At 56.4% G+C, this 27,240-nt stretch overlaps 4 protein-coding genes across 5 annotated transcripts; 3 read left to right on the top strand and 1 right to left on the bottom strand.

Annotated features, from left to right (window-relative positions):
- Nucleotides 1-644: 644 nt before the first annotated feature.
- On the bottom strand, nt 645-4,805 carry C6H1orf50 (chromosome 6 C1orf50 homolog). The gene is made up of 4 exons (XM_030019140.1): nt 4,641-4,805; nt 3,610-3,696; nt 2,344-2,475; nt 645-1,629 (listed from the first exon to the last, which is right to left on the bottom strand). Exons 1-4 carry the CDS (start codon nt 4,785-4,787, stop codon nt 1,447-1,449), a joined length of 549 nt encoding a protein of 182 aa, XP_029875000.1. The 5' UTR covers nt 4,788-4,805; the 3' UTR covers nt 645-1,446.
- Nucleotides 4,806-4,969: 164 nt separating this feature from the next.
- P3H1 (prolyl 3-hydroxylase 1) lies at nt 4,970-12,809 on the top strand. The gene is made up of 15 exons (XM_030019078.1): nt 4,970-5,474; nt 5,954-6,106; nt 6,322-6,511; nt 6,964-7,095; nt 8,648-8,787; nt 9,526-9,615; nt 9,727-9,779; nt 10,122-10,243; nt 10,423-10,550; nt 10,646-10,741; nt 10,875-11,025; nt 11,534-11,651; nt 11,862-11,937; nt 12,092-12,232; nt 12,315-12,809. The coding sequence occupies exons 1-15, from the start codon at nt 5,004-5,006 to the stop codon at nt 12,438-12,440; spliced, it is 2,187 nt and encodes a 728-aa protein (XP_029874938.1). The 5' UTR covers nt 4,970-5,003; the 3' UTR covers nt 12,441-12,809.
- A 1,789-nt stretch (nt 12,810-14,598) lies between these two features.
- CLDN19 (claudin 19) lies at nt 14,599-18,844 on the top strand. Its single transcript, XM_030019205.1, has 5 exons — nt 14,599-14,821; nt 15,992-16,156; nt 16,381-16,468; nt 16,929-17,075; nt 18,459-18,844. Exons 1-5 carry the CDS (start codon nt 14,599-14,601, stop codon nt 18,508-18,510), a joined length of 675 nt encoding a protein of 224 aa, XP_029875065.1. The 3' UTR covers nt 18,511-18,844.
- Nucleotides 18,845-21,292: 2,448 nt separating this feature from the next.
- LOC115343062 (claudin-16-like) lies at nt 21,293-26,119 on the top strand. 2 transcript variants are annotated; one of them, XM_030018524.2, is made up of 6 exons: nt 21,293-21,900; nt 23,242-23,363; nt 23,694-23,796; nt 24,836-25,000; nt 25,150-25,341; nt 25,925-26,118. In XM_030018524.2, exons 2-6 carry the CDS (start codon nt 23,250-23,252, stop codon nt 26,014-26,016), a joined length of 666 nt encoding a protein of 221 aa, XP_029874384.1. In that variant the 5' UTR covers nt 21,293-21,900; nt 23,242-23,249; the 3' UTR covers nt 26,017-26,118. The 2 variants fall into 2 exon arrangements, with proteins under 2 accessions (XP_029874384.1, XP_040980462.1); XM_041124528.1 differs by lacking the exon at nt 21,293-21,900 and having other exon boundaries at nt 22,735-23,363; nt 25,925-26,119.
- Nucleotides 26,120-27,240: the final 1,121 nt, after the last annotated feature.

Here is a 27,240-nt window from a genome sequence, read left to right as displayed (position 1 = left end):
CCCCAGGAAGGTGAGTGACCGCTGCACCCAAGGCCATGCCGTGGGGAACAGAGGACACCAGTCTTCCACCAACACCTTGGAAGTCAGGAGAACCCAACCGCAAATGTAGGTGGAGGTGGTGCTTCTTGGAGCCCAAACGCAAGTGCACTTGTGTTTGTGCTCCACCAAGAAGCACCACCTCCACTCTTGGTGGACCCAGACCCTGGGGTCCCAATTCCCTTTCCTCAAATGGTCCCCAACCCTCACACGTCGCCAGCGGAAGAGGAGGCTAAGGCCAGTGTGCATGTGCAATGCCTTGAGCAGCACATAAGGTCACCACCTTGTCATCTCAGGGAGGTGAACAAGTCATGGGAGGATCCAACCAGATCTGACATTACGTGCTGGGATCCAACCTGGACATCTCCTTCTCCATCAGTACGTTCTCACCTTGGCTCCTCACAGAGGAGCAGGCGAGCTCCTGGAGGAGCCCTGTGCAGCTGGGCAGAGGGAGGACATCTCTTCAGCAGCTCTGATCTTTGCCTCTCCCCAGTTCTTGGTGGAAAAAGGCTGGAGATGTCCTACCAGCCCCACATGCCACCAAGTCTCCCTGGTAAAGCCAAAGGGATGCTTGCCATGCAGACAGGACACGGGGTCTGTCTCGGAGGTACATCTGAGATCAAGACTGATTTATTTTCTCCACTGCTCTGGCACAGTGTCCCTGCACATTCCAGTCTCACCCTCACAGGTTGTCATGGTTTAAGCCCAGCCAGTAATAAAGCACCATGAAGCTACCAAAAACCCTGCCACACAAACTCAAAACACAGAGCAACCACTCGAAGCCAAGGGGAACACGAGGACTGTGAAACACCCACCTTTTGAAGAGCACTTGTAGCCTGCATGGCACTTTTGAGGACGCCCTTCCCAGAGAAGAGCTCCAGGTCACCTTGTGGGCCAGACTCAGGTGTTTGGACCAGCTGGGACAGAGACCAACAGACTCTGGTCACAACAGACCCTTCTGCACAGGGTTTTGACCGCTCTTCCCAGGCCACAGAGCTAAATATGTACATTTTAACAAGGGGCAAAATCCAGCCCTGAAATCATTACCTGCCACAGGTAGTCACAGTGAGGTACACCAGAGCCAGACAGGTAGGACGTATTTTATAGCATTATCACATCTGCCCCAAGCATTTTTGCTTTTTGCCCCAAGCTCTCTTGGAATTGACTCCACCTGATATTATCTGCCTCTTGCTACAGCTTGGCATAAGTCAAAGGAATAAATTACTCAATTACTAGAAAATCCAGTAAGACCAAATGCAGAATTAGTCTCATTAAAGCACAGAGCAAGTACTGGCAGCATCAGCATTTTTGTTTCTTGGTCTCTTTCCTTGCCCTGCCTTTGGCAGCATGCAGGCACTGTGTGTCCTCACACAGGCACTCTGCTCAAGATGTCCCATATGGTCACTTGTGTCACTTGGTCAGACCCTGGAAGTTGGGCTCTGTACATGGGGGCAGTGCTGCCTGCCGGCTCAGCAGCTTGTCCAGGATGTTTATTTCAGCATCTCGTCTCTCAATGTCTTCAAACGGAGTCCAGGACATGTCATGCTGGAGCTTATAGGCACCGAGAAATTCATGGGGACTGGTCCCCCATTCCTGGAGGAAAAAGGAGAGATTCACATCGCTGCTCAGTTTCCCTTGTAGCTGGGCTATGCTGACCCCCAGCCCAACCTCTGCCCATGCTGGGTAACCCTACCACCTTTGAAGCAGCCCCAAGTACGTGACCATCCCATTTTCTAACCTACAAATAGGCTCAACTACCCTGAGTCTATGACCAGGTCAAGCTACAGTGCTGCTGATGCAGGGAGGCTTGGGGATACAAGATGTCCTTGACCTGCACAGAGCTCCTCTACATGCTCGGTGCTTTGCTCTGAAGCCTTTACCCTGTGTGTAAGAAAACAGGCGGCCTGGAAGGAGGATACCTCCAAGACCACCCCTACCAAGCTGCAAACTCACTCCCTGGGCTGAAGCACCCGAGGAGACTGTACTGCCAGACAGCCACACTGGACAGGGAAGGCCCAGGGCATGTTTGCAGTTCTTCCAGAGAGTGAACTGCAGGGACTGAAAGGCAGAATTCAGGTCCATGTACCAAAGGTCTTCTTGCTCACCATCCACCAAGAGCTAAGGGAACTTTATAAGATGGCTCTTACACCAGCAGAGTAACTCAGACCAAGGACAAATGCCAACTGAGTAGGTGCCAACAAATGCCCCCATTAAGTTGGTGCTTTTGTCTGAGATTCAGAAGTGCCTGAGCACCAGAAACGTGGTTTTTTCCCCTCTCTGCTTCCTCAGGGGGCTGTAACCACCCACCTTAGGAGACAGGATGGAGAAGTATCGCTGGCCACTCTCCCGCCTGTACATGTAGTAAATGTTTCCTGGCTTCTTCACAAGGTTGCAGGCCACATGGTGCAGATCAGCATCTCTGTTAGCTTCATCCAAGACCTAAGAAAAAAAACAAATTTAAAATTTCCACACTTGAAATAAAACAACATGCTATTGCCTCTCAGCCAGAGCCTGAGATACATCGCTTGACACACCGCTCAACACACTGCTCACGAGGCCTCATCCTCCCCAGCGCATGTCTGGCTTCACATGGCACATCTTTACTTGCCCCAGGAAGGAGATGCTTTCCAAAGAGATAAAGCTTTCTCCATGTTTCCCCTGTCAGCTGGACCTCAGAGCTCCTGCACCCCTCCACGGAGGTGGAGATACCTCCGAGCATCAAGGACCTCTTCACCACAGCCCCAGGTTCACCTCTGTGCCTGACCCCACCACATGCTAGACTCGTTCCTCGTCTCTGTACACAGCTGCTGGACCCTGGGGGCTTCCCTGCTGCAGTCCCCAAGCAAAGGAACAGCAAACAAAGGGTAATTCATCTCCCCAGCTCCACCAGCTGACTGCTCCAGAGCTCCGGCTCCACCAATTAATGATTATATGACGTAGTGGCCTTGATGGCAGTGAGCCAGTCGCAGTGACTGGCAGATCCTTTCCCACTCAGGCTCTGAGATTTCACCCCCAAGGGTGAAGCGTGAATTGAAGAGGACAGCCGAGCTCTGCTGGGCTTGCTGCCGGGGCCACCTGCTCCAGCAAATGAGCTGGGACAAACTGGAAAGCCAAGCCCATCATCAGGTAACAGCTCATCTCTCCCAGGGGCTCAGATCCAGCCAGAGCCACATTGTCACCCCACTGTGCTGAGTCCTCCCAGGAGCACAGCGCACACACTATGGTGACAAGAGTCATCTGTCTCAAAACCAGAGTCACCTCTCTGTACCTCCTGACACCTGAGCTCCTTTTGACTGGCCACTCTTGCTCCTCCTCCTTAACAGAAGTCCTCCCTGATGTGCAGAGGACTCAGGGAAAGCACCAAAAACAACCCTCCCCTGTCCCCAGCTGATACCAGACAATAAACCCTACTTATTTTACCACTGTTATCTTCTCTACTTGGCTCCTGGCCATGATTCACATCCAGGCCACAGCTCTTCCCAAATGTCTCGCAGTTAAGACAGACGCCAATCTCCCTCCCCTCGCAAGCACAAGGCAACAAGCCTTCTGCCCAGCTCACAGATGCATCCTCACCTTCCGAGCCTGCTCCTGCAAGTACCGGATCTGCTCAGCAATGACGGTCAATTTATTGCAGGCGTTTGCTCGGATGAAGTCATCTGCCTGTGAGGAAGAATGAGGTTTGGTGAGGATAGGGAAGAGCCACGGCCCTTCGGACCTTGCCGTGCTGGGCATGCGCTGGAGAAGCTGTGGTCGTGGCCTCACTCAAGGCTTTAACGGGGCTGTGGGTGGTGCAGGAGCTGCCCCGTGTGCAGCTGTGGGGCAGCCGTGGCAGCCCCAGGCAGCACAGTGACAGCCGTGGAGCAGGGACCACGCACTTGGAGCTGCCTGGACATGCTGGGTGGCAGTGGAAGGGAGCAGTAGGACATACTGGGAAGCACTGGGGTGGACCAAGAGGCAGTGGCATGCACTAGGATGAGGCAGTAGAACTTACAGGGAAGCATTTAGGTGGGCTGGGTGGACTGAGAAGCTCTAGGGGATGTACTGGACTGGGACGTATTACTGGAAGGCAGTAGGATGTACTAGGAGGCACAAGGGGGGATAGTAGAACATACTGGGAGGCACTGGGGTGGGCTGAGAGGCACTAGGATGGACTGGGAGTCACTGAAGGGGCAACAGAACTTATCAAGAGGTGCTGGGATGAACTGGGAGAGTCAGACACACTGGGGTGGACTAAAGGCAGTAGGGCATACTGGTATGGATTGGGAACTTAGTGGATGTTCTGGGAGTCACTGGGGGGGGACCAGCAAGACACAGTGGGAGGCACCGACGTGCAACGGGAGGTGCTGGAGGGATAAACAGCATGGCCCCCTGGGAAAAACGGGAAGGTACTGGGGGGCACTGGGGCATACTGGGAGGGGACAGCGGGATATGGTGGGAAGCCGCCGGAGACACCGGAGAGCAGCGGGACATGCTGGGAGGCACCAGGGCCGCCGCCGGCTGAGGAGGCCCTGGGGACGGCCGGGAGGCAGCGGGACACCGGGTACCCGCGCGGCCCCGGCCCCGGGCCCGGCCCCGCCGTCCCGCCGCCGGGGCACGGCCCTCACCTGCTGGACCTGCCGGGCCAGGGCCACCAGGTCCCCGGGGTCCCCGACGCGGGCGGCGCGGCCTGCGCTACCCTCCACCAGGGCCAGGCCCAGGCCCAGGCCCAGGCCGCCCCCGCCGCCTGGCTCCTCACCGCCCTCCGCCGCCATTACCGGCCCGCCAAGCCCCGCCCCTTCCGCCCAGCGGGGCGGAGCTTCCGCCGCGGGGGCGTGACTACGGGCCGCACCGGGGCGGGGCTACAGGCGGGGCGGTGGCGGGCTCTGATTGGTCGGCGGGCGGGGCGAGGCGGAGGGGGCGTGGCGTGCTGCTCTCCGGTGCCCGGTTGGGGGGCGGGGCGTCGGCGGGCGCGGCCCCGAGGCTCGGCCATGGCGCTGCCCGCGCTGCTGCTGCCGCCGCTGGTGCTGCTGGTGCTGCTGGCGCGGGCGGCGACGCCGCCAGAGCCGGAGCCGGGGCCGGCACCGGCCGACCTCCCGCTGCCGGCCCAGCCCCCGGACGCTCTGTTCGCCGCCGGCGCCGAGGCGTACGCTCGGGGCGACTGGCCCTCCGTGGTGCTGCAGATGGAACGGGCGCTACGGGCCCGGGCGGCCGTGCGTTCCCGGTTAGTGCGGTGCCGCCTGCACTGCGCTAACGCTACGGCCGGACCGGCGGAGGGGGCCGACCCCCAGCTCGAACCGGTGCTCCGCGACCTGCTCTTCTTCCGGGGGCTGCTGCGCCGAGCCGCCTGCCTGCGGGGCTGCGGGCCCGCCGCACCCTCCCGGTACCGACTGGGCGACGAGCTGGACCGAGAGTTCAGCAAGCGCAGCCCCTACAACTACCTCCAGGTCGCCTATTTCAAGGTACGGGACCGGCAAGGGGAGGGCGGGGGAGTCCGGCGGCGGCGGGACCGGCAGCGACCCCGGGAGGGGAAGAGGGGCGTCCCGGTGCGGGGGGATCCGGGATGGGCGGGATGCCCGGAGGGACGCCGGAACGGGGCATGGGACCGAGAGAACCGGGCGGGGGCGATCCCGGAGGAGGGGGTGCTCCCGAGACCCGGGAGGAGTCCGGCTGTCTGCCCCGGTGGGGTGGGGGGTGCCGGACGGCGGCCCCGGGCCCTGCCCGTCCCTCCGCTCCCCCCCCCCCCCCCCCCCCCCCCCCGGCAGTGCCACGTCGGAGCTCGCCGGAGCCACCCCCCGTCACCGCCCTCCAACCCGGCTGCGGGACCCCCCCCCCAGCCACCGTGATGTCCTGGGGACTGGGGTCCCCTCCGTACCCCGTGGGGCACGGTGTGGCCGGCACTGTCTCACCCCCCCCCTCCCCACCACCCGGTCCTGCCCAGATGAACCGGCCGGCGCAAGCGGCGGCGGCGGCACACACCTTCTTTGTGGCCAACCCCGGGCACCAGGAGATGAGACAGAACCTGGAGTACTACCAAGCCATGGCAGGCGTCCGTGAGGATGACTTCACCGACCTGGAGGCCAAACCCCACCTGGTGAGACCCCCCCCTCCCCTGCCTTGAGCAACCCCTCCCAAAACACCCAGCCGCTGCCGGACCTGGGGAGGTGACACCGCGGCTGTTGGCTCGGCAAGCTCGTGAGATGCCACCTTGGTGCTGGAGGGCCATCCCGTGGGGACAAGGCTCCCCAGGTGCTCCACCGCAGGGAGCGGGGCGCTGAGTCCCCACCATTGTTTCTCATCCATCTGCAGAGCGAGTTTAGGCTGGGCGTCCGGTTTTACACGGAGGAGCAACCGGCCGCTGCCATCCTGCACCTGGAGAAGGCGCTGGAGGAGTATTTTGTGGCAGACGCCGAGTGCCGCGCGCTCTGTGAGGGACCCTACGACTACGAGGGCTACAACTACCTGGAGTACAATGCGGACCTTTTCCAGGCCATCACAGGTGGGAGCCATGCATGCTGTGTCCCGTCTCAAGAGTTGGGGACAATCCTGGGGGGGGGTGGGTCCCCAAGAGGGCAAATGCCATCCTAGGCTTCACTAGGAGGAACGTGGTCAGTAAGTGGCAGGAGGTGTTTGCCCACGCTTAGCACTGGGGGTGATGCCCAGGAATCCCCCAAATTCCAGAGGGATATGGAAACACAGGAGAGGGGCCAGCCGAGGGTCACCAGGACGCAAGGGTGGGAGGCTGAGGATGGCCACTCTGTCTCCAGAGAGCGGCACAGCCCCACCACCGATCACACAGAGGTGGGCAACCACCATCCATGAGGCTTTCCACCGCCAAAAAGCTGGCAGCAGCCCCACTGGGAGCAGGAGGTTGGAGCTGAGACCCCTCAAGGTCCTGTCCACCAGCCCTTGGGTGACCACAAGCAGTGACATGGGGTTTTTCTCCACCAGATCACTACATGCAGGTGCTAAGCTGCAAGCAGGGCTGCGTTACAGAGCTGGCCTCGCAGCCCGGCCGGGAGAAGCCTTTGGAGGATTTCCTGCCCTCGCACTTCAACTACCTCCAGTTTGCCTACTACAACAGTAAGCAGCTCGTTGCCCCGTCCTCCATTGGCTGTCTGTGCTGGACATCATGCTCTGCAGGGGCCTTTTTTCACGGGCAGAAATCATACTCGCAGAATGGTTTGGGTTGGGAAGGGACCTTCAAACATCATCTAGTCCAACCCAAGATGCAGGGACATCTTGCACTAGATGAGGTTGCTCAGAGCCCCGTCCACCCTGACCTTGAACGCTCCCAGTGATGGGGCATCCGTAACTTCTCTGGGCAACCTGTGCCAGTGTCTTGCCACCCTCATCATAGAAAATTTCCTCCTTATGACCAACCTAAACCTACCCCCTTTCAGTTTAAAACCATTGCCCCTTGTCCTGTCACTACAAGCCTTGGTAAAAAGTTGTCTCCATCTTTCTTGCAAGCCCCCTTTATATATGGAAAGGCTGCAAGAAGGTCTCCCTGGAGCCTTCTCGTCTCCAGGCTCAACAATCCCAACTCTCTCAGCCTTCCTTCATAGAGGTGTTCCATCCCTCTCACCATTTTCGTGGCCTCCTCTGGACCCGCTCTAACGGGTCCATGTCCTCCTTGTGCTGTGGACCCCAGAGCTGGACGCAGTGCTCCAAGGTGGGATCCCGTGAGAGTGGAGTAGAGGGGGAGCATCACCTCCCTGGACCTTCTGGCCACACTTCTTGTGATGCAGCCCAGGATACGGTTGGCTTTCTGGGCTGCGAGCACACGTTGCCGGCTCATGTCCAATTTTTCATCCACCAGTATCTCCAAGTCCTTCTCCACAGGGCTGCTCTAAACCCATCTCTTTACTGATACTGGTGGAGGACCTTCCACTTGACCTTGTTGAACTTCATGAGGTTCACACAGGCATGCTCCTCCAGCCTGAAATGTTCTGCAGGAGATCTGGATCTCGCTGAGCCTCACTGCAGTAACCCTCCCTGTCGCTTTAGATGCTCAATTCCCGGGCAGCTTTGCTTTCCAAGTGAAATAACAGCCTAGAGAACCTTTTTTTTTTTTTTTCTCTCCTGCCAGCTATCCACATCTTGCTCCAAACCACAGAGGCACCCTCCCCCTCCAGAACTGTTAGTTATAACCCAGGCAAATATACCCCATTTTACTTTATTTTTTATTCACCTCCTTAGAAAAATCTAAACTGTTTCTGTGCAAATTTCTCCAAAAGGAGGGAAAAAAGATGAAGTCCAAGAAGATTGAAAGGCTGTGATCCTTTGCATGAAAGTGGGTCAGGGTGATTAAGTGGCTGAAAATTGCAGGTTAGCCTGGAAATGGTTGGGTCTTGCTGCCTGGAAATAGGCTTCAAGATGTAGTCCAAGCAAGAAAACTACCCAAGCAGTGGCCCTGATTTCTGGTGAGGTGGTTTCTGGAGGCAGGATAGCACCTCAGACTCTTAATTTTTGCCTTTGTGGCAGCAGTTATCTTTGCTCCAGGGTATCTGCCCTGCTTGGGAGACCCTTTGGAGAACAATGATGACTTTCTCTTGTTTCTCCTCCATATCCGTGTTTGCTCTGTCTCTGATGCTCTTGGATGTGCTGTTAACAGCCCCATTTCTCTTTGCAGACGGGAATTACGAAAAAGCCATTGAATGCGCCAAAACCTATTTGCTCTTCTTCCCAAACGATGAGGTGATGAACCAGAATTTGGCCTATTACACCGCCGTCCTGGGGGAAAACCTAGCAGGACCCATCCAACCCCGAGAGGTGAGCAACTGGCTGGGCTGAGCTGTTCAAGGGACATCTTCTCCCCTCCTTGGGGACCTCTGCAGAGGTTTTGGGGTCTGCTCTGGTCGGGTTTGCTCTGGTCCAGCCACCCTTCGGTGGCAAGGTGGAGAGGAATGGATAGATGCAAGACCCAACAAGCTGAAAAATAGCTGAGAGACTGAAAAACATCACTGGCAAAATATCTTTGGCCAAGTGAAGGCCTGATGACTTGCACAAATGGACCAGCTCTTGTGGGAGAGGTCTGTGAGAGGCAGACGGACAGGCTTTTTAGGAGGCTCTGAGCCCACCTCTGCTACAGACTTCTACAACTGAAGTGAAATTGCTTAAAAAGGAGAGGATTTGGCTTCAAAATAGCTGGATCCAGATGCTCAGGTGCTGCCTGGGAGGTGGTAGGCAGGGATGGAGGTCTCTGCCCCACGTCAGCTGGAGCAGGGAAGGGAATCTGCTTCTAAAGAGCTTCCCGCAGGAGGGACACGCACGTGCCTCTGTCTCCCCCGTCCTCTCCCCAGGGTTCATCCACACAGGACAGGGAAGTTCGTGCAGGATGGGGAAAGCCACTTGCTTCCCGGCTGCCAGAGGGACTAGGAAACCAGGGCTGCGGGTCCGGCGCAAGGACCGTGGGAATGATGTAAACGCTGCACCCTCCTGCCCTCGCTCGGGGTCTTTCCAGAACCCTCATGCCGTGCCCTCACCTGGTCCCTCTGCCCCTCATCACAGGAGATCCAGGCGTACCGCCAGCGAAGCCTGATGGAGAAGGAGCTGCTCTTCTTCAGTTATGACATCTTCAGCATCCCCTTCGTGGACCCGGTGAGTGGTGCTGGACCAAGCTGGATGCAGTGGCCAGTTGGAAAGGGGACAAGGGGTCTGCGTCCCAGCCAGATCCTTGTCCAGCTCCTGATGTTGTTCTTCTGGCTGCAGGACACGTGGACACCTGAAGAGGTGATACCAAAAAGGCTGCGAGAGAAACAAAAGTGAGTGCTCTCCCAGGCTGATGGCCAAGGCTATGCAACGGGGGGACCAATGGGATGTACCACTCTTCCTCCATGGGGTTTGGGCCAAAGACCATGGCCATGGAGCTGCTGCTAGGGAGGTTTTTTGGTGTTGGGGCTGGAAGAGGCTGCTGGAGGGCAGAACTTTGCTCCCCATAGGCCCTTGGGTGATGGGGATGGGTAGGTCATCCCGAGCAGCTCAGGGTGAGGGCTGCGTTGAGATGACTCTCTCCAGCCTTGGGCATTGTCACCAGCCCCTGGAGACAACTTGTCCTGCCCTTGTCCTGATCCCCCTCGTTGGATTGACGGCTGCTGCATGCCCAGGGTGGAGCGGGAGACGGCAGCGCGCATCTCGGAGGAGATTGGCAACCTCATGAAGGAGATCGAGACGCTGGTGGAGGAGAAGGCCAAGGAGTCTGCCGATATGAGCAAGTTCATCCGAGAAGGTGTGGAGGGCCAGGAGGGGAGGTGGGATGGGGACCTCCGTGTCCCCCACTGCCAGCTCACGGTCCCTCCACGTGGGTGGTGGCAGGAGCAGGTGGCAGGACCAGAGCTTCCCACAGCGCTGTACCCCAGAGTTGGTGGCACCCATCCCTGCGTCCTCCTGATCCCATTTGTGCCACAGGTGGCCCCTTGGTGTACGAAGGAGCCAGTGTCACCATGAACTCCAAGACCCTGAACGGCTCCCAGCGCGTCGTGGTGGATGGAGTCCTTTCTGCTGAGGAGTGCCGGGAGCTGCAGAGACTCACCAACGTGAGCACGGGGACGGGAGGAGCGGGCAGGGGATGCTGAAGGGTCCCATCCTGCGGCTCAGAAGTCAGACCCGTAACACTAATTGGGTTTTACAGGCAGCTGCCTCGGCCGGGGACGGCTATCGTGGGAAGACATCTCCTCACACTCCCAGCGAGACCTTCTATGGTGTGACTGTCCTCAAGGCCCTCAAGGTTAGGGTGGCTGTGGGGAGGGGGGAGAAACAGGCTGTGGAGACAAGGGAGGGGGTGGGTTTGAAGGCAGGCAGCTGCCCGTGCTTGCCCAACCCACCTGGGGCTGAGCCCATGTCCTTTCTGTCCCCCGCAGCTGGGCCAGGAGGGCAAGGTGCCCCTGCAGAGCGCCTACCTCTACTACAACGTGACAGAGAAGGTGCGGCACATGATGGAGTCCTACTTCCGCCTGGAGGTCCCGCTACACTTCTCCTACTCCCACCTGGTGTGCCGCACAGCCATCGATGGTGAGCATGGCCTTGGAGGAACACAACCTGAGGAGAAGCGAGTCTCCTTCAGCCTCTTGTCCTGTCTGGGTTCTCTCCAACAGCTGGAGTGGTCTGGCCTTGGACGTTTCCTTAGAGACCTCCTTGCTGCTCCCTAACCTGCTCCTTTTCCCAAAAGGCAGGCGTGGGGAGCTTGTCCCTAAGCCCAGTTTGGGAAGATGAGCAGCTCTGTTGGTTGCCTCTAAGGGGGCAGGTGGCTTTATGCCGTAAGAGATTTCAGCACCTGGAGGCATTTGGGATTGGGTGCTGGGAGAGGCTGTGTCTTGGAGGGCCATGGAGATGCCATGGGACGAGTCAATGGGGGCTTGTGCCCTCCAAATGGCCCCTCATGGTCCACGCTCCAGCAAGTGGAAGGGCTTTAGGCTACACGTGACTTTCTTGTCACCTCCAAGCACATGCAGCTTGGGGACGGACCCCGGTCCTGCAGGGACAAAGGGGTCCTGATGTGCCAGGTCTTCTTCCACTCTAGAGAAGCAAGAAGGCCGGAGTGATAACAGCCATGAGGTGCACGTGGACAACTGCATCCTCAACGCAGAGGCCCTGGTGTGCGTGAAGGAACCTCCAGCCTACACCTTTCGGGATTACAGGTACCGGTGGTGTCCATCAGCCAGAGCTTCCCCACGTGAGGGCACCATGGCTTGGTTGGCACCTGGGTTGGAAGGAGCAGAGTGGGAGGACAGCCCAACCCGGGCTTTCCTGCCTCTGGCTCTTGCCATGGCATTGGGGGTGGTCCCAGTTGCTAGAGCTGTGGCCTGGGGTGATGGTCGTCACCTCCACTTGTCCCCTGCTTCGTTTAGTGCCATCCTCTACCTCAACGGGGACTTTGAAGGAGGAGCTTTCTACTTCACCGAGCTGGATGCCAAGACAGAGACCGTAAGTAGCTCAGCTCCTTGAGGATCCACGTGCAGCACCAAACCCCTGGCCCCATGCCCTGTGCCACCGCAAGGGATGAAGTTGGGTTGGGGGGGACCAGCTCACCCCCTTGCCCACTGGGTGCATCCTGACTGGGGTCTCCCATCCATGACAGGCAGAGGTTCAGCCGCAGTGTGGCCGTGCCGTGGGCTTCTCCTCCGGCTCGGAGAACCCCCACGGGGTGAAAGCCGTGACCAAGGGCCAACGCTGTGCCATCGCCCTCTGGTTCACTCTGGACCCTCGACACAGCGAGCGGGTAAGCCCCCTCCCCAGCAGCGGGTGGGGTTTTTTTGGGGGGAACAATGGCCGTGCTTATCCCCGTGGGTCTTGCCCCACAGGAGCGCGTGCAGGCAGACGACCTGGTGAAGATGCTTTTCAGTGCGGAAGAGGGAGATTTGCTGCCAGAGACAGAGCCGGAGCAGGAACCGCCAGCTGCCGTCGCGGGGGGGAAGGATGAGCTGTGATGTCCCATGGGGACCAGGACCTCCCTGCCGGGACCAGGAACACCAGCGTTGCGGCTTCAGGCTGCTCAGCCGTGGGGCTGATGGACAGGACCCCCCCTCTGCCCCCAACCGACATGGGATGGGGAATTGGGGGATGCCCTGCACCACCCCTGCAGCATCCAGCATCCAGCATCCCCCCTGCGGAGCTGACCTGGGGGTATTGCAGAGACTCTGGGGAGGGAGGTGGGGGACAAGGGAGGGATGCTTTTTTAGGGGTGAGGACCCGGTGCCACAGTAGCAGACACGTGCCTTGCTGCTCAGCTGACCCTGCGGCTATTTAAGTGCCTTCTGCAGAAAATGGGTGAATAAAGGCAGGGGTTTTTTTTCTAAGCTGTCGCCTGCTGAGCAAGGGGGGGCCAGAGGCTGCTGTCCACCCTGCCCCCTTGGCTGTCATCTGGTGGTGGGACACATCCTTCCCTCCTTGCAAACATTTACCTGAGGGTTTTGCAGCCCTGCAATCCCAGGAAGGCATTTTTGGGGGGACAAGGGGGACTTTTTGAGGGGCAAGCAGGTCCCATGGGTGCTGCAACCCCTACATAAGCCCCACAGCATCCCCTGGACCCCGCTCCTGCAGCGTGGGAAGGGACCCACGATTTTAGGGAGGGAACCGTCCTTGAACAAGAAGGACATTGAGCACCGTGGCACCCCCCAAACAGGGCATCGAATTGTTCCCGTGGGTGTCCGGCCATTACCATAACCATCTGGGGAATGTGAGTAAATAAATCCCGCCCCACGCCGCCGGAGCTGGGCACCCCTATAATATTTGGAGAGGGCGTAGGGCAGGTCCCGTTCAGCATCAGAGTGGGAGAGGAGGGGTCCTGGGGGACTGTTTCTCTGGGATGAATGGATGGTCCCGCTGGTGGTTGCCCACCATCCCGGTGTCCGACCCCGGCCGGCCGAGCGCGTGAGCAGACTGCTGATGAGGTCGGGGCGGTTAACGATTGCCAGGTCCTGGGGCTGCCACTTGCTTGGTGTCACCGGGGCGGTGGCACGTGTCCCCCCTGCACCATCAATGGTGGCTCTTGTTGATGCTGCGGTGGCGTGCCCGGATTCCCCCCGTGGAGAGGCGAGGGTCAGGCCTGGGGGTGTGGGGGGGCACGACCCCCTTCTCCACTCCCGTGCCAAATTCCTGGAGCCACCCCCGGGGCCTCTGCGGCTGGAGGGGGGTCCTGGCCCACGGGCAGGGGTGCAAGGGGTCAGGGATGGGTTGGGGGCTCACCTTCCCCCAGTCCCCCTTCCCTGCCTCCCTTGGGGACCCCCATTTTCCCATCTCCCTCCACTGTTGCTTGGCGGGTCCCCACCTCCCTCAAGACCCAAATACCCCCCGTGCCCCAAATCTCCCCCCCCAAGACCCTATTCTTCCCCCCCCCCCAAGACTCAAATCACCCCCCCGGCCCTAAATCACCCCCCCCCCTCAATCTAAATCTCCCCCCCTCCAGGCCCCAAATCTCCTCCTCCAGACCCAACCCCCCCCAACCCCAAATCGCCCCCGAGGCCTCAAATCTTCCCCCCAGTACCCAAATTGCCCCAGACCCAAAACACCCTACCCTGACCTAAATCCTCCACCCCCCCAGATCCAAATCCTCCCCCAGGCCCCAAATCCCCATGCCCCAGGACACCAATCTTCCCCCTTCCCCCAGGCCCCAAATCTCCCACTCAAGACCCAAATCTCCCCCAGGAGCCCAATCTTCCCCCCTCCCCCAGGCCCCAAATCTCCCCCCAAAAGCCCCAAATCTCCCCCAGGACCCCAATCTTCCCCCCTCCCCCAGGCCGCAAATTTCCCACTCAAGACCCAAATCTCCCCCCCCCCCCCCCCCCCAAGTCCCAAATCCCCCCCAGGACCCCAATCTTCCTGCTTCTCCCAGACCCAAATCTCCCCCTGTGGGACCCCAAATCTGCTCCCCATGAGATCCCAGTTTCCCCCTCCCGGATCCAACACCCCCCCCCCCCCCCCATGTCCTTTTCCCTCCTCCCAGCCCCCTCCGGCCAAATCTCCCCGGGGGCGTGGCCGAGTGGTGAGGGGGCGTGGCCGGGAGGGGCGTGGGCGTGGCCGCGGCGGGCCGTGGCCGTGGCCGTGGGGGGGGAGCGCGGCGCGGGCAGGCGGGAGGCGGCGGCGGCGATGGGCGGCGGGGCGCGGGAGCTGGCCGGGTACCTGGCGGGGCTGGGCGGGTGGGTGGCGGCGCTGGCGGCGGCCGTGCTGCCGCAGTGGAGGCAGAGTTCGTACGCCGGGGACGCCATCATTACGGCCGTGGGACTTCACGAGGGGCTGTGGATGAGCTGCGCAGCCCAGAGCACCGGGCAGGTCCAGTGCCGCCTCCACGACTCACTCCTCTCCCTCGACGGTGGGTACGGGGCGGGGAGGATGGGATGGGGGGGGGGTGAAGGGACCGGGGCCCCGTGGGGATGAGCCTAACTTCTTTCCGTGGGATAGAGACACCCCCTTCCGTGGGTGTGAGCGCCCCTGTGTGTCTGAACTGCCCGTGCCCCCCTGCAGGTCTGAGCTCCTCTCTGGGTTTGAAGCTGCTATATGAGTATGAGCCCCTCTTATGGGTTTGACACCCCCCCCCCCCGTAGGGGTCTGAGCCCCTCTTATGGGTTTGACACCCCCCCCCATATGGGTCTGAGCCCCTCTTATGGGTTTGACCCCCCCCCCTTAAGGGTCTGAGCCCATCTTATGGGTTTGACACGCCCATATGGGTCCAAGCGCCTCTGTGGGTTTGACCCCTTCCCTGATAAGGGTCTGAGCCCCTCTGTGGGTTGGAGTCAGCCTCCCGTGGGTTTGAGCCCCTCTGTGGGTTTGAACCCCCCAACAAATCTGTACCCTCTCCACGTCTGAGTGCCCCTGGGGGTCTGAGCTTCCCTGGCCCCACCAGTGGTCTGAGTCCTCTGTAGGTCTGAGCCCTCTTGTGCAACCCCCCCGCCATGGGTCTGAGCCCCTCTAATGCGCCTGAGCCCCCTTTACCCCTCCACTGGTCTGAGCCACAATGTGGGTCCAAGTCTTCCCCCTCCACCCAGTGGGTCTGAGCCCCTCTTGGCCCCTGACACCCCCCCCCAGGTCTGACCCCCTCTTGTCTCCATGGGTTTGAGCCCCTTTGTGTGTCTGAGACCCCCCCACCCCGGCCCCTGTGGGTCTGACCTCCAGGGTGGGCATCAAGTTTGGGGACTGACAGTGCCCCATGGGGACATCACGAGCCCCGGGGCTGTGCATCACCCTTGTGGCATTTGGGGACTGTGGTGCCGCTGTGGGCAAGGTGTTTCCCAGCCCAGGAAATCATGGCGAGGATGAGTGTGGCAGGGAGGAAGGTCAGGGAAGACATTGGGAGCGGTGCCCTGAGCTGAGCTGAGGTCTCCCAGGCTGGGGAAGGGGTGACATGGGAGCCACGCAGCAAGGACAGGGTTAAGGACAGGTTCATCCCCGGCGTGGGACGAGGTGACCTTGCTTTCGGAGTCCGGCTGTGGCCGAAAGCACATGCTGGCGAGCGGCTTTTCTCCCCCCCCACCCCCGCTTACAGTTCACATCCAGACCTCCCGGGCTCTCATGGTGATTTCTCTCCTCCTGGGCTTCTTCGGCATCATTGTGAGCGTGGTGGGCATGAAATGCACCAAAGTTGGCGAAGAGGATCCCATTACCAAGAGCCGCATCGCTGTTGCTGGAGGCATCCTCTTTGTCCTCTCCGGTAAGGCAGCTCCAGCCTTTGCACCTCTCTGATGCAGAAGACCTCAAACACCTTTTAAAAGCTGTTTGATGGAGGAAGGGGAGAGGTTTGGTGATGGGCTGGGTGTTGTTGATGTTCAAGGTTTGATGTCTAGTTGAAGATGTCCCTGCTCATTGCAGGGTGATTGGACTAGATGACCTTTAAAGGTCCCTTCAACCCAAACCATTCTGCGATTCCATGTCCAGGTCTGTGCACGTTGGCCGCCGTGTCCCTGTATGCAACACAGGTCACCTACGAATTCTTCAGAGAGAGCACCGTCCCCATCAACGCCAGGTAAGAGCCCGGCTCAGGGGATGCTCTTTATCTGAATCCCATCTTGTCCCTGCGCTTCCCATAGGACCTTCCCTTGCCAGTTTTGGCAACGCGCTGGGTCGTAGGCAGATGTCCCACACAGGGTGGGACCTGTGTCACCCCACAGCTGCCATGGTGCGGAAGGTCTCCCCGATGCTAAAGATTTAGTCGGTACTAGCGCCAACTTTGCACTGGGACAGAGTAAAAGCGCTCACGTGGGGTTTCAGTCCAAGGGAGGATTAAAGCACGGGGAAACCTAGTCACTGGATTTGGCCAGCGTAAAAGATGGGGGTGGCCAGAGAGAAGAAGAACCAATATCTGCCTCAGTGTCGCCTGTAGCCTCGTCAGGGCTTCGAGCATCCTTGTGCCCACCTCAGTTTGCACTTCTGCCTCTTCCAGCTCCCCCCCTCCCCAATGCTCCCCCCTCTCTCTCTCCCCGCAGGTACGAATTCGGCTCAGCTCTCTTCGTCGGCTGGGGGGCCGCCAGCCTCACCGTGCTGGGGGGGTCCCTCCTGTGCTGCTCCTGCCCCGCCAAAGAGCGGCGAGGACAGCAGTACTACCGACAGTCGCAGCCTTCGACGACTCGGGAGTACGTCTGATCCCTAACCCTGCCCTCTTGCCGCCCGCTGCCTCCCTCCCCTCCCCAGAAACCGGCAAGACCCCGGCACTCCCACCCTGCCTGGTCCCTGGATGCCCCACGAGACCTTTCTTCTCCTCCTCATCTTCCAGGTTTCAGCACCATTTGCAGCGCAATCCTCTAAAATAGGGGGTTTGGGTGGTCATAGCTCCCGTATCCATCATTGCCAGGCTCCCCCCAGCCAGGCGGGTTGACCCCCACCAGGGTGGCCAGGACCGTGGGTGGCTGGACCGCGTCCATCTGCGGAGCGATGGCAGCGGCGGGGCGATGCCGCTCCCGTGGGGGCACGATGCCGGTCCCGTGGGGGTGTGCTGCACAGAAGTGCTTTGTGCTGTCACCTCCCCACACCCCACCCACCCTCTGCATCCTGTTTTCAGGAGCAAGCGGGGAGCAAAGCCGGTGCTTGGTTTTCCCGGGATGAAGCTGCTGCCCACCTCCATCAGAGCCAGCCCAACCCGGGGCTCGAGCATCCCTGCACCCCGCTTTTGGCAGAGGGATGCTTTTGGGGTGCAAGCTTTCCCCTGCCTCATTGCCACCCAAAAGCAGCATTATTTTTAATTATTATTAATTCTTGATTTGAGCCCAGTTGCTGGTGCTCCAGCTGAGTTCTGCCAGCTAAAATCTGCCCTGGGCTTATTTCTCACCAGGCACAAGTATGTGGCCTTGTTAAGCAGAAGAATAAATGGCGTTGGTCAAATTAAAGCAGGCAAAAAGGGGGCTTTGAACACAAAGCAGTGGTTTGTTTTTATTTTTGGTGCCCAGCGCAGCTATTTCAGGTAGCAGATGGACAGACCCATGAATTTTGATGCCTCCCCACTGTGTCCAAATCCCTCTTCCCCCCAACAGGATCCCCTGGAGCGGGCGGTGAAGTCTTCAAACACCAACGTGCTAATTGCCTCCACCTCCTTGTACCTCATCTTGACAGCTACTAACTGCTCTGCAAACGCCGTAGCTCCAATTTCATCTGTAAATCCCCCCAAAACCCCCCATACCTCCATCCATCCATCTGTATTGCGTGTGCTATGCCAGCTAACCTGCAGGAAAAAACAGTGGAAATGATCCAAAGAGATTGATTATATATTTTTTTGAATCCCAATTAGCTGAAGTAGCTGAATTTTTTTTTATTTTATTTTGCTCTGTTTTATTTAATTTTCCTCTATTTTATTTTATGTTGCTCTATTTTATTTCCTTTCCCTCAATTTTATTTTATGCTCATGAGCTGTTTTGGGTCGTGGTCTGTGCTGGAGGGGAAGCAATGCTATTTTTGCCCCGGGGGGGGGTTGATTCCTCTCTCTCACTTGGGACTAACAGCCCTCTTTCTCTTTTAAATTGCAGACCCCCTATAAAAATGTCTTCTTCACCCATCAGGGGAGAGCAGTGCTTATAGTCTGTCTTCACCCATCAGGTGCTTGGTTGGCTGAACCCAACTTGTGGGGTTCCCCTCCAAAAATACACACCAAAAGCTACTGCAGTGAGGATTGAAAAGGAAACTCGTGCTTTAAAAAGAAAAAAAAAAAATCTAAAAGGTGTTTTTATATCAGGAGCACAGCATTGTGTAGAAGAATGTTTTTATTCTTTTAATATAAAATTGCATTAACTTTTCTATGGGATGCATGGCCGTGGGAATGGGACCAGTTGGGATTTTTAAATGCATTTTTTTGCTGATTGTTTGTACTAAAAATTGTGACTCAGTGGTATTAAAATGTTTCCAATCATGGGCATCTTTCTAAAATCGTCTCTTTGTTCTCCCCTTTTCCAAATCTGAGCCAGTCCCCTGCAAGTGACGCCTTTGCTGGGTCGAAGCAACTTGGGTAGCGTGGTCCAGGCAGGCGATTCCCTCCCATGCTCAATGTTTTTTGCCCTCCTGGCCAGGTGCTCGCTAAATATCTTGAGTCTTTTGCCATGTGTTGCTCTCGAAAGCAGGGATGTGGCCTTAAAAATTGCTTAATTTAAGGCTAAAGCCATGGAAGAGCCCAGATGTCCCATGCAGCAGGGTTGCATCCAGCATCTTGTGTTTGCAGACACCACTTGGTCCCTCCGCAGAGCTCTTCCCAAGGCTGAACACGACCAGCATCCTCCTCTTATTGCCCCCTTAAGCTGGGCTGTCCCTTATTTTCTCCCATTTTCCATCAATTCAGAGCTGCCTTGTGCTTAATTGGGCACTTGGCTAATTGAAGCTGATTTTTGCTTTCCCCGCGGAGGGGCAGGACCCCCTGTCCCATGACGCTGTGCTTGGTTTTTCCTTGGGGGATGATGCTTCTCATCCAGGATTTTGCAAAGCCATTGTCTTAGCTCAGTATCCTCATCCTGTCCGCGGCACCTGGACCACAAATACATCCCGTCCCACCCCAAAAAGCAGGGATTTGGGGTCCTCAGTGGCTCCCGGGACATCTCCACAAGTCACCCAAGGGCTCCCGGGGGATGGACGCCCAGGCTGGAAGCACATCAAAGCAGGGGGGGTGGGAAAATAACTGAGCGACGATAACGTGTTTGGGGGTATAAAGGCCCCCACTGTCCTCTGGACAATTCCTCATGTGTTTTGCACAGGGCAAAGCAGGATAAAATATGGGAACAGGACACAGGGTTCACTGCGATACGTGGGATCTGCCTCCATCCACATCACATCCAGGCTAAAACATGGGGAGTTCCCCCCCCCCCCCCCAGCATACTTTTATTTAATAAAATCAGTATGATGACCAATATTGAGATTTCTGGTCATACCTCTTGCTTGCATCCAAACCCCTGTGAAATAATATTAATTTTTAAATAGGCAGAAATGAGGCAAAAGGGAAAATGACCCCCCAGATGCCAAGATTGCAGCAAATCTCACTAAATTGCCGCGGCACTGAAATTCCACGTGAATAATAGAGTAGAAAAAAAAATCACCTTTTTTTCCTTAAAAAAAAATCCCAAAAAACAAATTATTAAAATAATTTTAAAAGCCATTTCAGTGCCCCTTGTTATATTTAGCACGAAGATGTTTCTGCGACAGTGCCGCCCTTGGCTGGGGGCCCGCAGCCGGTCTGCACGCAGAGGGGCTTTTCTCATGCCTCTGAGCCATGACTGGTTTAATTTGATGGTGGTTTTATTCATTTTTATACATTTTTATTTGTTGGCCTGCCCCACTGGCATCTAGAGTCCTCTCCGCCTCTATGAGATCGTCCCATCAAAGAAAACATCTTTATTTCTTTTTTTTTTTTCCTTCCAGCCATAGCAGGTTTCCCCTGCACAGCATATGCTAAAACACAAAGATTTGAGTCTTTTGTCAGCACCATTTTTTTTACACAAGGGTTTTACAAACCTAGTGGGACACAAGATCTGATTTTCACCTTCATTAACCAGTGAAGTGATCTTTAATTCAACTACCGATAGATCTGCCCCTCTGCCTGCATCTTTTCAACCCCCCCCAAAAGGTTTCAGCTGAGAATTGACAAGGCAGATTAGTTCTATATATAATAAATTGACTGTTTGGATGAGCAGAAAATGAAAATAAGGCTATTTTATAGGTGTCACCAGGGCATGCAGCTGCAGTTTTGTATTGCTTCGGCATCACACCAGAATTTCACGTCATGTATATCCAAGTACCATAAAATCCTGAGATGTAAATGTTGGAAAATGAAGGTACACAAACCCTCCTGGATGTTCTCATCCCTATTTCACCACTACATGCTGAAGTGTTGGACCTGCCATGTGCCAAAATCCTGGGAAAACAGGATAACCCAAAATAAAGCAGCAGCAAGCGCACACATCAAGCACCCAGGTGCCTCTGCGGGGCTGAAGCTCAAGGATTTGCCAAGACCCTGGTGTGTTGCCAAAAGCCCCACAGTTCAATGCTGCAGAGGATTATCTAGAGGGGAAAAAAAAAAATCAAAAACAAACCCAAAACAAACCTAAAACGCCCAAGTGCATCTCTTAAATATAATCCCCAAAATGGAAATATGGATGTGTTTTCCACGGGTTTAGGAGATGAGGGTGTAGCAATGTCTGAGAGCCACGGGACACAGCTGATCCCAGGGATGCTCAGAGGATGCTGCAACACGATGCTTGGTGAGAATGAGAGCAAAAGCAATTTTTTTCTGAATAGTAGGGGATCAGGGAACAAACCTGAAGCTTTTAGGGCAGCTCCAAGTGCCAGGCAGCTGGGGTACCAGTTTCCAGGGTGACAAAAACCTCCTCGGGGGGCTGACAGGCCATGTTATCTGAGCCATAGCCACTGCAGTGGTTATCATTTGTTTTCCACTTCATGAGGGAAAAAAAAAAGGGTCTTAATTATTGACTGCATGCCTGGCCAAAAGGTTCTAATTATCTTCCTTGCATTTTAGCTTCTTTCTCTGGCCACCTCCACCCCTCTTGCACCAGTCCTGGGGACCCAACATGTCTTAGGCCACTCACTCCAAAGCATTAATTAAAAAAATTGGGCTATTTGCCCGGGACACAGAGTCCCCCACCTAGGGAGTGTTCTCGGCAGGTTCCCACAGGTTTCCCCACGTGATATTTTTTGGGGAGGCTCCGTTTCCAACCTATTACCGTTTTAACTGCAGGGATGCCTATCACGCCTTGGAGCACAAAGCCCATCTGACGTGCTTTGGAAAAACCTTAAATAGTCCGGCACTGGCTCTGGCAGGCATTGCATTTCCCCGACTCCATCAGGTGGGTCAGGATTGAATCCCATCGACACTTGAAAGAATCTTCAAGACCCACGTCCCCAGCCCCACTCATCGGCAACAAAGAGCTTTTGCCATCATCCCACACCAGCAAGGATGAGCCTGTGGTGAAGGTAATGCTCCCGCCCCGAGCCCCTTTTTAGTTTTTTTTGCTTCCTGATATAACTCAACTGGCTGAACAGATTTTCTTCAAAGGCTCCAAAACAGCTAAGGTTTAGTGGAAAAAAAATAAGGTTATGGAGAGTTAGCTCAGAAGGGAGCCTGAGAAATTAAAAAAATATTGCAAACGGGGGTCTAAGCAGCTGCCTGTTAATAATGAGATACACTCTTAGAGTGAAGCTGACGGAAACACTGAAAGAGTGGGGGTGAGTGGTACCTCTGCTCCCAGCGACGTCCCGAGAGGGGATGTGGTAGGAGATGTTGCACTCTGGGTGTGGGGATCATGACCTTCCTTCCCACCTCTGCCCCACGGGGAAGCCTGTGCCACGCCAGGGTGGGCAGCATCTGGGTGAAGGTCACAAACCCAGTGATCATGAAGAGTCATCACCCTACGATAATTAACCCATGCAGCTCAGAGACCTATCCAGTCTCATTAATTAACCAACTCACGGGAACCCCTCTGTCCAAAGGGCTGTCACAGTTGGTTGCGACTTCAGGCACTAAAATATTTAGCATCTTAGGTTGCAAAACGCAGCAAGGCGGGATTCATGTCCAGGCTTTGGAGATCTGTGCTCCATACCTTGGGCACAGCTCCCCTTTCTGCAAAATCCCTCCATCTCTGGCAAGGATGGAAAACAGATGGTTCTTACTGGTTTTGGAAAGCCTTGGCAGCACTTAAGGGCACCTACATCAAGCCCCAGCAGCCCTCATCCACCTTCATAACGGGAGATGCTTTCTTTGGGCTTTCTGGTTGAGATTAGAACACCTCCATGGGACACTTGCTTGTGTTCCAACCTGGATGTTTCAACACTTCATTGCTTTTCTTGGAAGGAAAAAAAAAAAAAGGCAAGAAAAGGAAGGTGCTCTTCCCACCAAATCACGTGGCTGCAGGGATGGGGACAACAAGAAAACATTTCAGCAGATGCATGCTGATCACAGGTTTTGACAACAGCAGTTGTTTGGCAATGGTTTCCAGCAGCTCTTGATTCCCAAAGGGCGAGTACTAATGGTTGGCAACTTCAGATGGTCTATTTGGAATAGAGGACATCTAGAGAGCAGCCTGATGTGGGTATGTCTCCACTGCAATATTAATGTATCCCTGAAGGCCCTGTCTAAGGGTACCTTGGCTAAGGGTGTTAGAGCATTTTGGCAGCACTGAGGACCATGCAATGGGGCCCAGATGACTCACAGGGATTCAGAGGATGCCTTGGCCTAGGTGGCACTTTGTCCTTGGTGGATCGGGTGCCTGGGAAGCGGTCAGAGTGGAGGTGGCAGACATCTCCGTGCCCTTGCAGGTAACCCCATGAGCACGGCCTTGCAGATGACAGTGTTCGGTCTTGCTCTTCTCTCAACCGTCTTCCTGCTCCTTGCCACATGCACCGACTGCTGGATGGTGAACGCTGATGACAGTTTGGAGGTGAGCAGAGCAGCCATGGTCAAGCTTAGCAGCTGGGAGCAAGGTGGGTGCCTTGATGCCCATGGGGCTGCACCATGTCTCCCCGGGCTTGGCAAGGGGACATGGTGGGACAAACCCACTGCTTTCTGCATGAGCTGGAGGATTAGAGAGAGAGAGAAATGCTGGAGCAGAAGGAGGAGACAGAGAGCAAGGTATGGGTAGGGAGTCACCAGGACATGTCCAGCTGTGGTGGTGAGAGCCTGAAGGCCTGCCTTGCTGGGCTGGGATATCCCTGAGGAGATGGGGTGCTTTTTGATGCTTTTTGCTTGAGTGTCTTTCTCCGGCTTCCAGGTAAGCCACAAATGCCGGGGGCTTTGGAGGGAGTGTGTCACCAACATGCAGGATGGGGTCAGGACCTGTGACCAGTATGACTCCATTTTGGCTGACCATCCAGGTAAGCTGGCATGGCCTGGAGGCATTTTTTAAGTTCACAGCTAAGAGTTTTCCCCATTCCCTTTTCAAGAAGATGATCCTTGTTGCAAAGGGCTGACCTTCATCAGTTAGCGATGCAGGCTCAGGGCTTCTCTTGGTCTCCCGTCCCATCAGCACAGCCTGGACAGCAACCCGTGGTTCAGCCAGATCTGCCATGGGGTCACCAAGCAGGAGAGAGGCCATGAAGCTGTGCCACCTCACAACAAAGGTGTTTTGGCATGCAGAGCCCAGGCGCAGCTCCTGCCCCTGTTGCATGGTGGGGTTTGCAACCCCATTGATGTTGCATGCAGGGGTGAAGACCGTTCCCACTGGCCAAGGACTTGTGTCCTCAGCTCACAGACAGTCATCCTGTGGTATGGAGATTTCCCCTGGCCTGCACAGGGCACGTCAGGCACTGCACAGGAGAGCCCTTGTCCTGTATAGGGTGATGACATGGGACAACACAGGTTTGGACAGTGGAGAAGGGAACAAGAAGTCGGCATGGACTAAGTGGGGCTGGTGTGCTGCTCTGGGGAAAAAGCTTTGCAGGGAGAAGTCACATTGGACACGGCTGGTGATGTGAACCGTGCCAATTCTCATATTTTTTTGCTGGTATGTTGACATTTGCTGTTCAAAACACCAGCTACACAACTTGGAGGAAAAAACAGACAGTCTGGACAGCAGCATCTTCTGTCCAAGCCTGTGCAAGAAGGTCTTGAGTAGGTGATCACATCCCAGGTGCTGATTGGTGCACCTTAAGTTGTTTGATTTCTTGAGCTCGTCTAATAATGGGCTTATTAAGTCCTGTCGCAAGGTTTCTGATGAGCCTGGTGAGCACCTTGCCTATGGCACATCGCAGGCATGGGGTTGGTGGGTCCCAGTGTAGATATCTCCTATGGACATGGTCACTGGTGAGCTGGGTGACTCTAGCAGGGACACAGGCAGCAATCTTGAGTGGGGAGACCAGTTCCTCTGAGCATTCCTCAATCCCCTTTCTGGTTTTTTTTTCCTTCCCTGCCCAGTGAAGATCGTGGTGACGCGGACCCTGCTGATCACAGCGGACCTCCTGGCTGGCCTGGCTTTGGCTATGCTGCTCCTTGGGCTCGACTGCATCAAGTTCCTCAAGGAAGATCCTCATGTCAAACTGAAGATGTGCTACGGGGCTGGTGTCATCCTTGGCGTCGGGAGTGCGTGGCTGGGAGAGCTCGGGGGCAGATGGACCTCGTGTCCCACAGGGAGTGGGGAGGATGCCGGGAACTAGGGGTACCCCCTCAGAGGGGTCTTGGGGAGCATGGGGGGGTTCTATGGCTTTCTTAGCCAGCCCCGTTTCTCCTAGGCATCCTGGGTCTTGTGGGCTCCGTGTGGTACGCAGTGGATGTCTACTTGGAGAGGGCCATGCTGGTGTCGCACAACATATTCCTGGGAGTCCACTACGACTTCGGGTGGTCGTGCTGGCTGGGGATGGCTGGCTCGATGGGCTGCTTCGTGGCATCCGTCCTGCTGACCTGCTGCCTCTATACCTGCACAGGTCAGTCTGTCCTGTCCCACCCTATCCCACCTTAAGTAGCTTTTTGCCCTGCAGGGGTTTACGTGGGGCAAAAGACCAGCTCGGAAGGCACAGGCAGTTCTCCCAGGGTCCAGCCAAATCAAAGGGAACCCCTTCATATCTGGCCCATGCACCTTGGTGGGGGAGGCTGGGTCATGCCAGGCAGGATTGGGCTAAGCAAGGACCCCATAAGCCCCGTCAGGGCATGGAGGGGGGTACAGAAACGTTCCATCCACATCTGTGGGATGTTGAGGTCCTGGTGAAGGTGTCTTGATGTCTACCCAAAGCAGTGGCCACACTGGAGCCACATCACTGCAACCAGCCAAAGCCTGAGCCAGTTTCCGCAAGGATGTGCCGGTGGAAATCTGGCCATCCCACCATGGGGGATGTGGGGCCGGTGATGCCTCACCAGACATCATGTCCAGCCCTTATGCCTGGTCCCACTGGGTGGAAGTCGACCCCACTGTCCGTGTTCATTTCTCCTGCCGCGTCCCCATGCTGTAGCACCCCCCCGAGTCCCCCTGCTATTGCCAGCCATGACATAACCCCAACTCTTTCCTGGCAGACCCCAGCAGCCGCTGGCAACCCCAGAGGCTTCCTCAGCCCCGGAGCCAAACGGCCACCAGCAAGATGTACGCCATGGACTCCCGTGTATGATGGGCAGCAGCACCTCCCGCACCCGGCCCCACTGCGGCACGCTCTCCCCTCCCAGCCTCACCCCATTAAAGCACCATCACCTATACTGGGACATCTCTGCGGTTGCTTTAAGGCTCTGATTGCAGGGTCCGCGTGAGCTGTAGCATCAGTGGCTGCAAAAAAGCAAGGGTGCTGCAGAAGTTACCCAGAGAGGAGGTTTTTTTCCCTGCTTCCAGCCAGGTTTCATGGAAATAAACCCCAGAAAAGAGCGTTGCTTTAAGCAAAGATGCCCCCCGAGTCGCCTGGGGAAGCTGTTAGGACGCTGAGGGCAAAGGAGCAACTCCGACATTGCTCAGCCGATGCTTTGGAGGAATTTAGCGGAAAGCCTTTTCTGCACGGAGCAACACTGACTCCACGTGGCCGGCGGCCCTGCGGGAAACCGCCCCTGCGCTCAGAAACTGGGCAGCACAAGGTTTGCATTTAAAAACCGGGTAAAGCTAGCAGCCTGGAGCATTTATTAATGTTGTCATGGGGTGACCACTGGAGGAACACTGCAGCCGTACAAGTCAGGCACAAGGAGGTGACTCAGTCTGAAGCCTAATGGAGGTGCTCTACCTGCAAAGTTGGGTTTTGAAGTCAAAAAGGGATTTCTGTTTTCCAAGTGAATTATTATCCTTCTTCACTTGCAAACCGTTATGAAAACAAACCAGAACCCAAAACCACCAACACCCCCACCACCACATCTGCTGACTGCTCAGTCTTCATACTTATCCCTTACTTTCCACCCAAAGGTTAGCACACAGAAGCGATGTCAGTGCAGGGAAGCAGGGCAGAGAAAGCTCCCCGATATGGGCTTTGTGACCCCAAAAGACACAGGAGACCAAGCCTGTGGCCTGAGCAGACATTGCTGCAGGGCTACAGCCAGTTCCCACAACGGAAAGGTGCGGAAGAGACTCACAGGAGCACTTCTGTAGCCTAGGCAGGCTGCAGAACACCACCACCCCCAAACCAGGGGAGTTGCAAGGGTCCTCCCAAGCCATCTGTCCCCAGGAGAGACAGCAACATCATTTCTAATCTCACCCAAAGCCGAAAGGCAGCAAACCCATCACTTTATCGCAGCTCCCTGCTTCGGGTGCGACGTGGAAACACCACCGGCCCACTGCTGTGTCCCACAGCGCAGGAGCAAATCCATCAGTATCATTAGCAATAATAATAAGTGATGCACCAGGGACGTGAAAAATTAAG

Source organism: Aquila chrysaetos, chromosome 6, assembly GCF_900496995.4.
Source record: "Aquila chrysaetos chrysaetos chromosome 6, bAquChr1.4, whole genome shotgun sequence".
In the NCBI taxonomy this organism is placed as follows: domain Eukaryota; kingdom Metazoa; phylum Chordata; class Aves; order Accipitriformes; family Accipitridae; genus Aquila; species Aquila chrysaetos.
The sequence above is the reverse complement of the archived record's forward strand: the minus strand, read 5'-3'. Positions and strand labels throughout refer to the sequence as shown.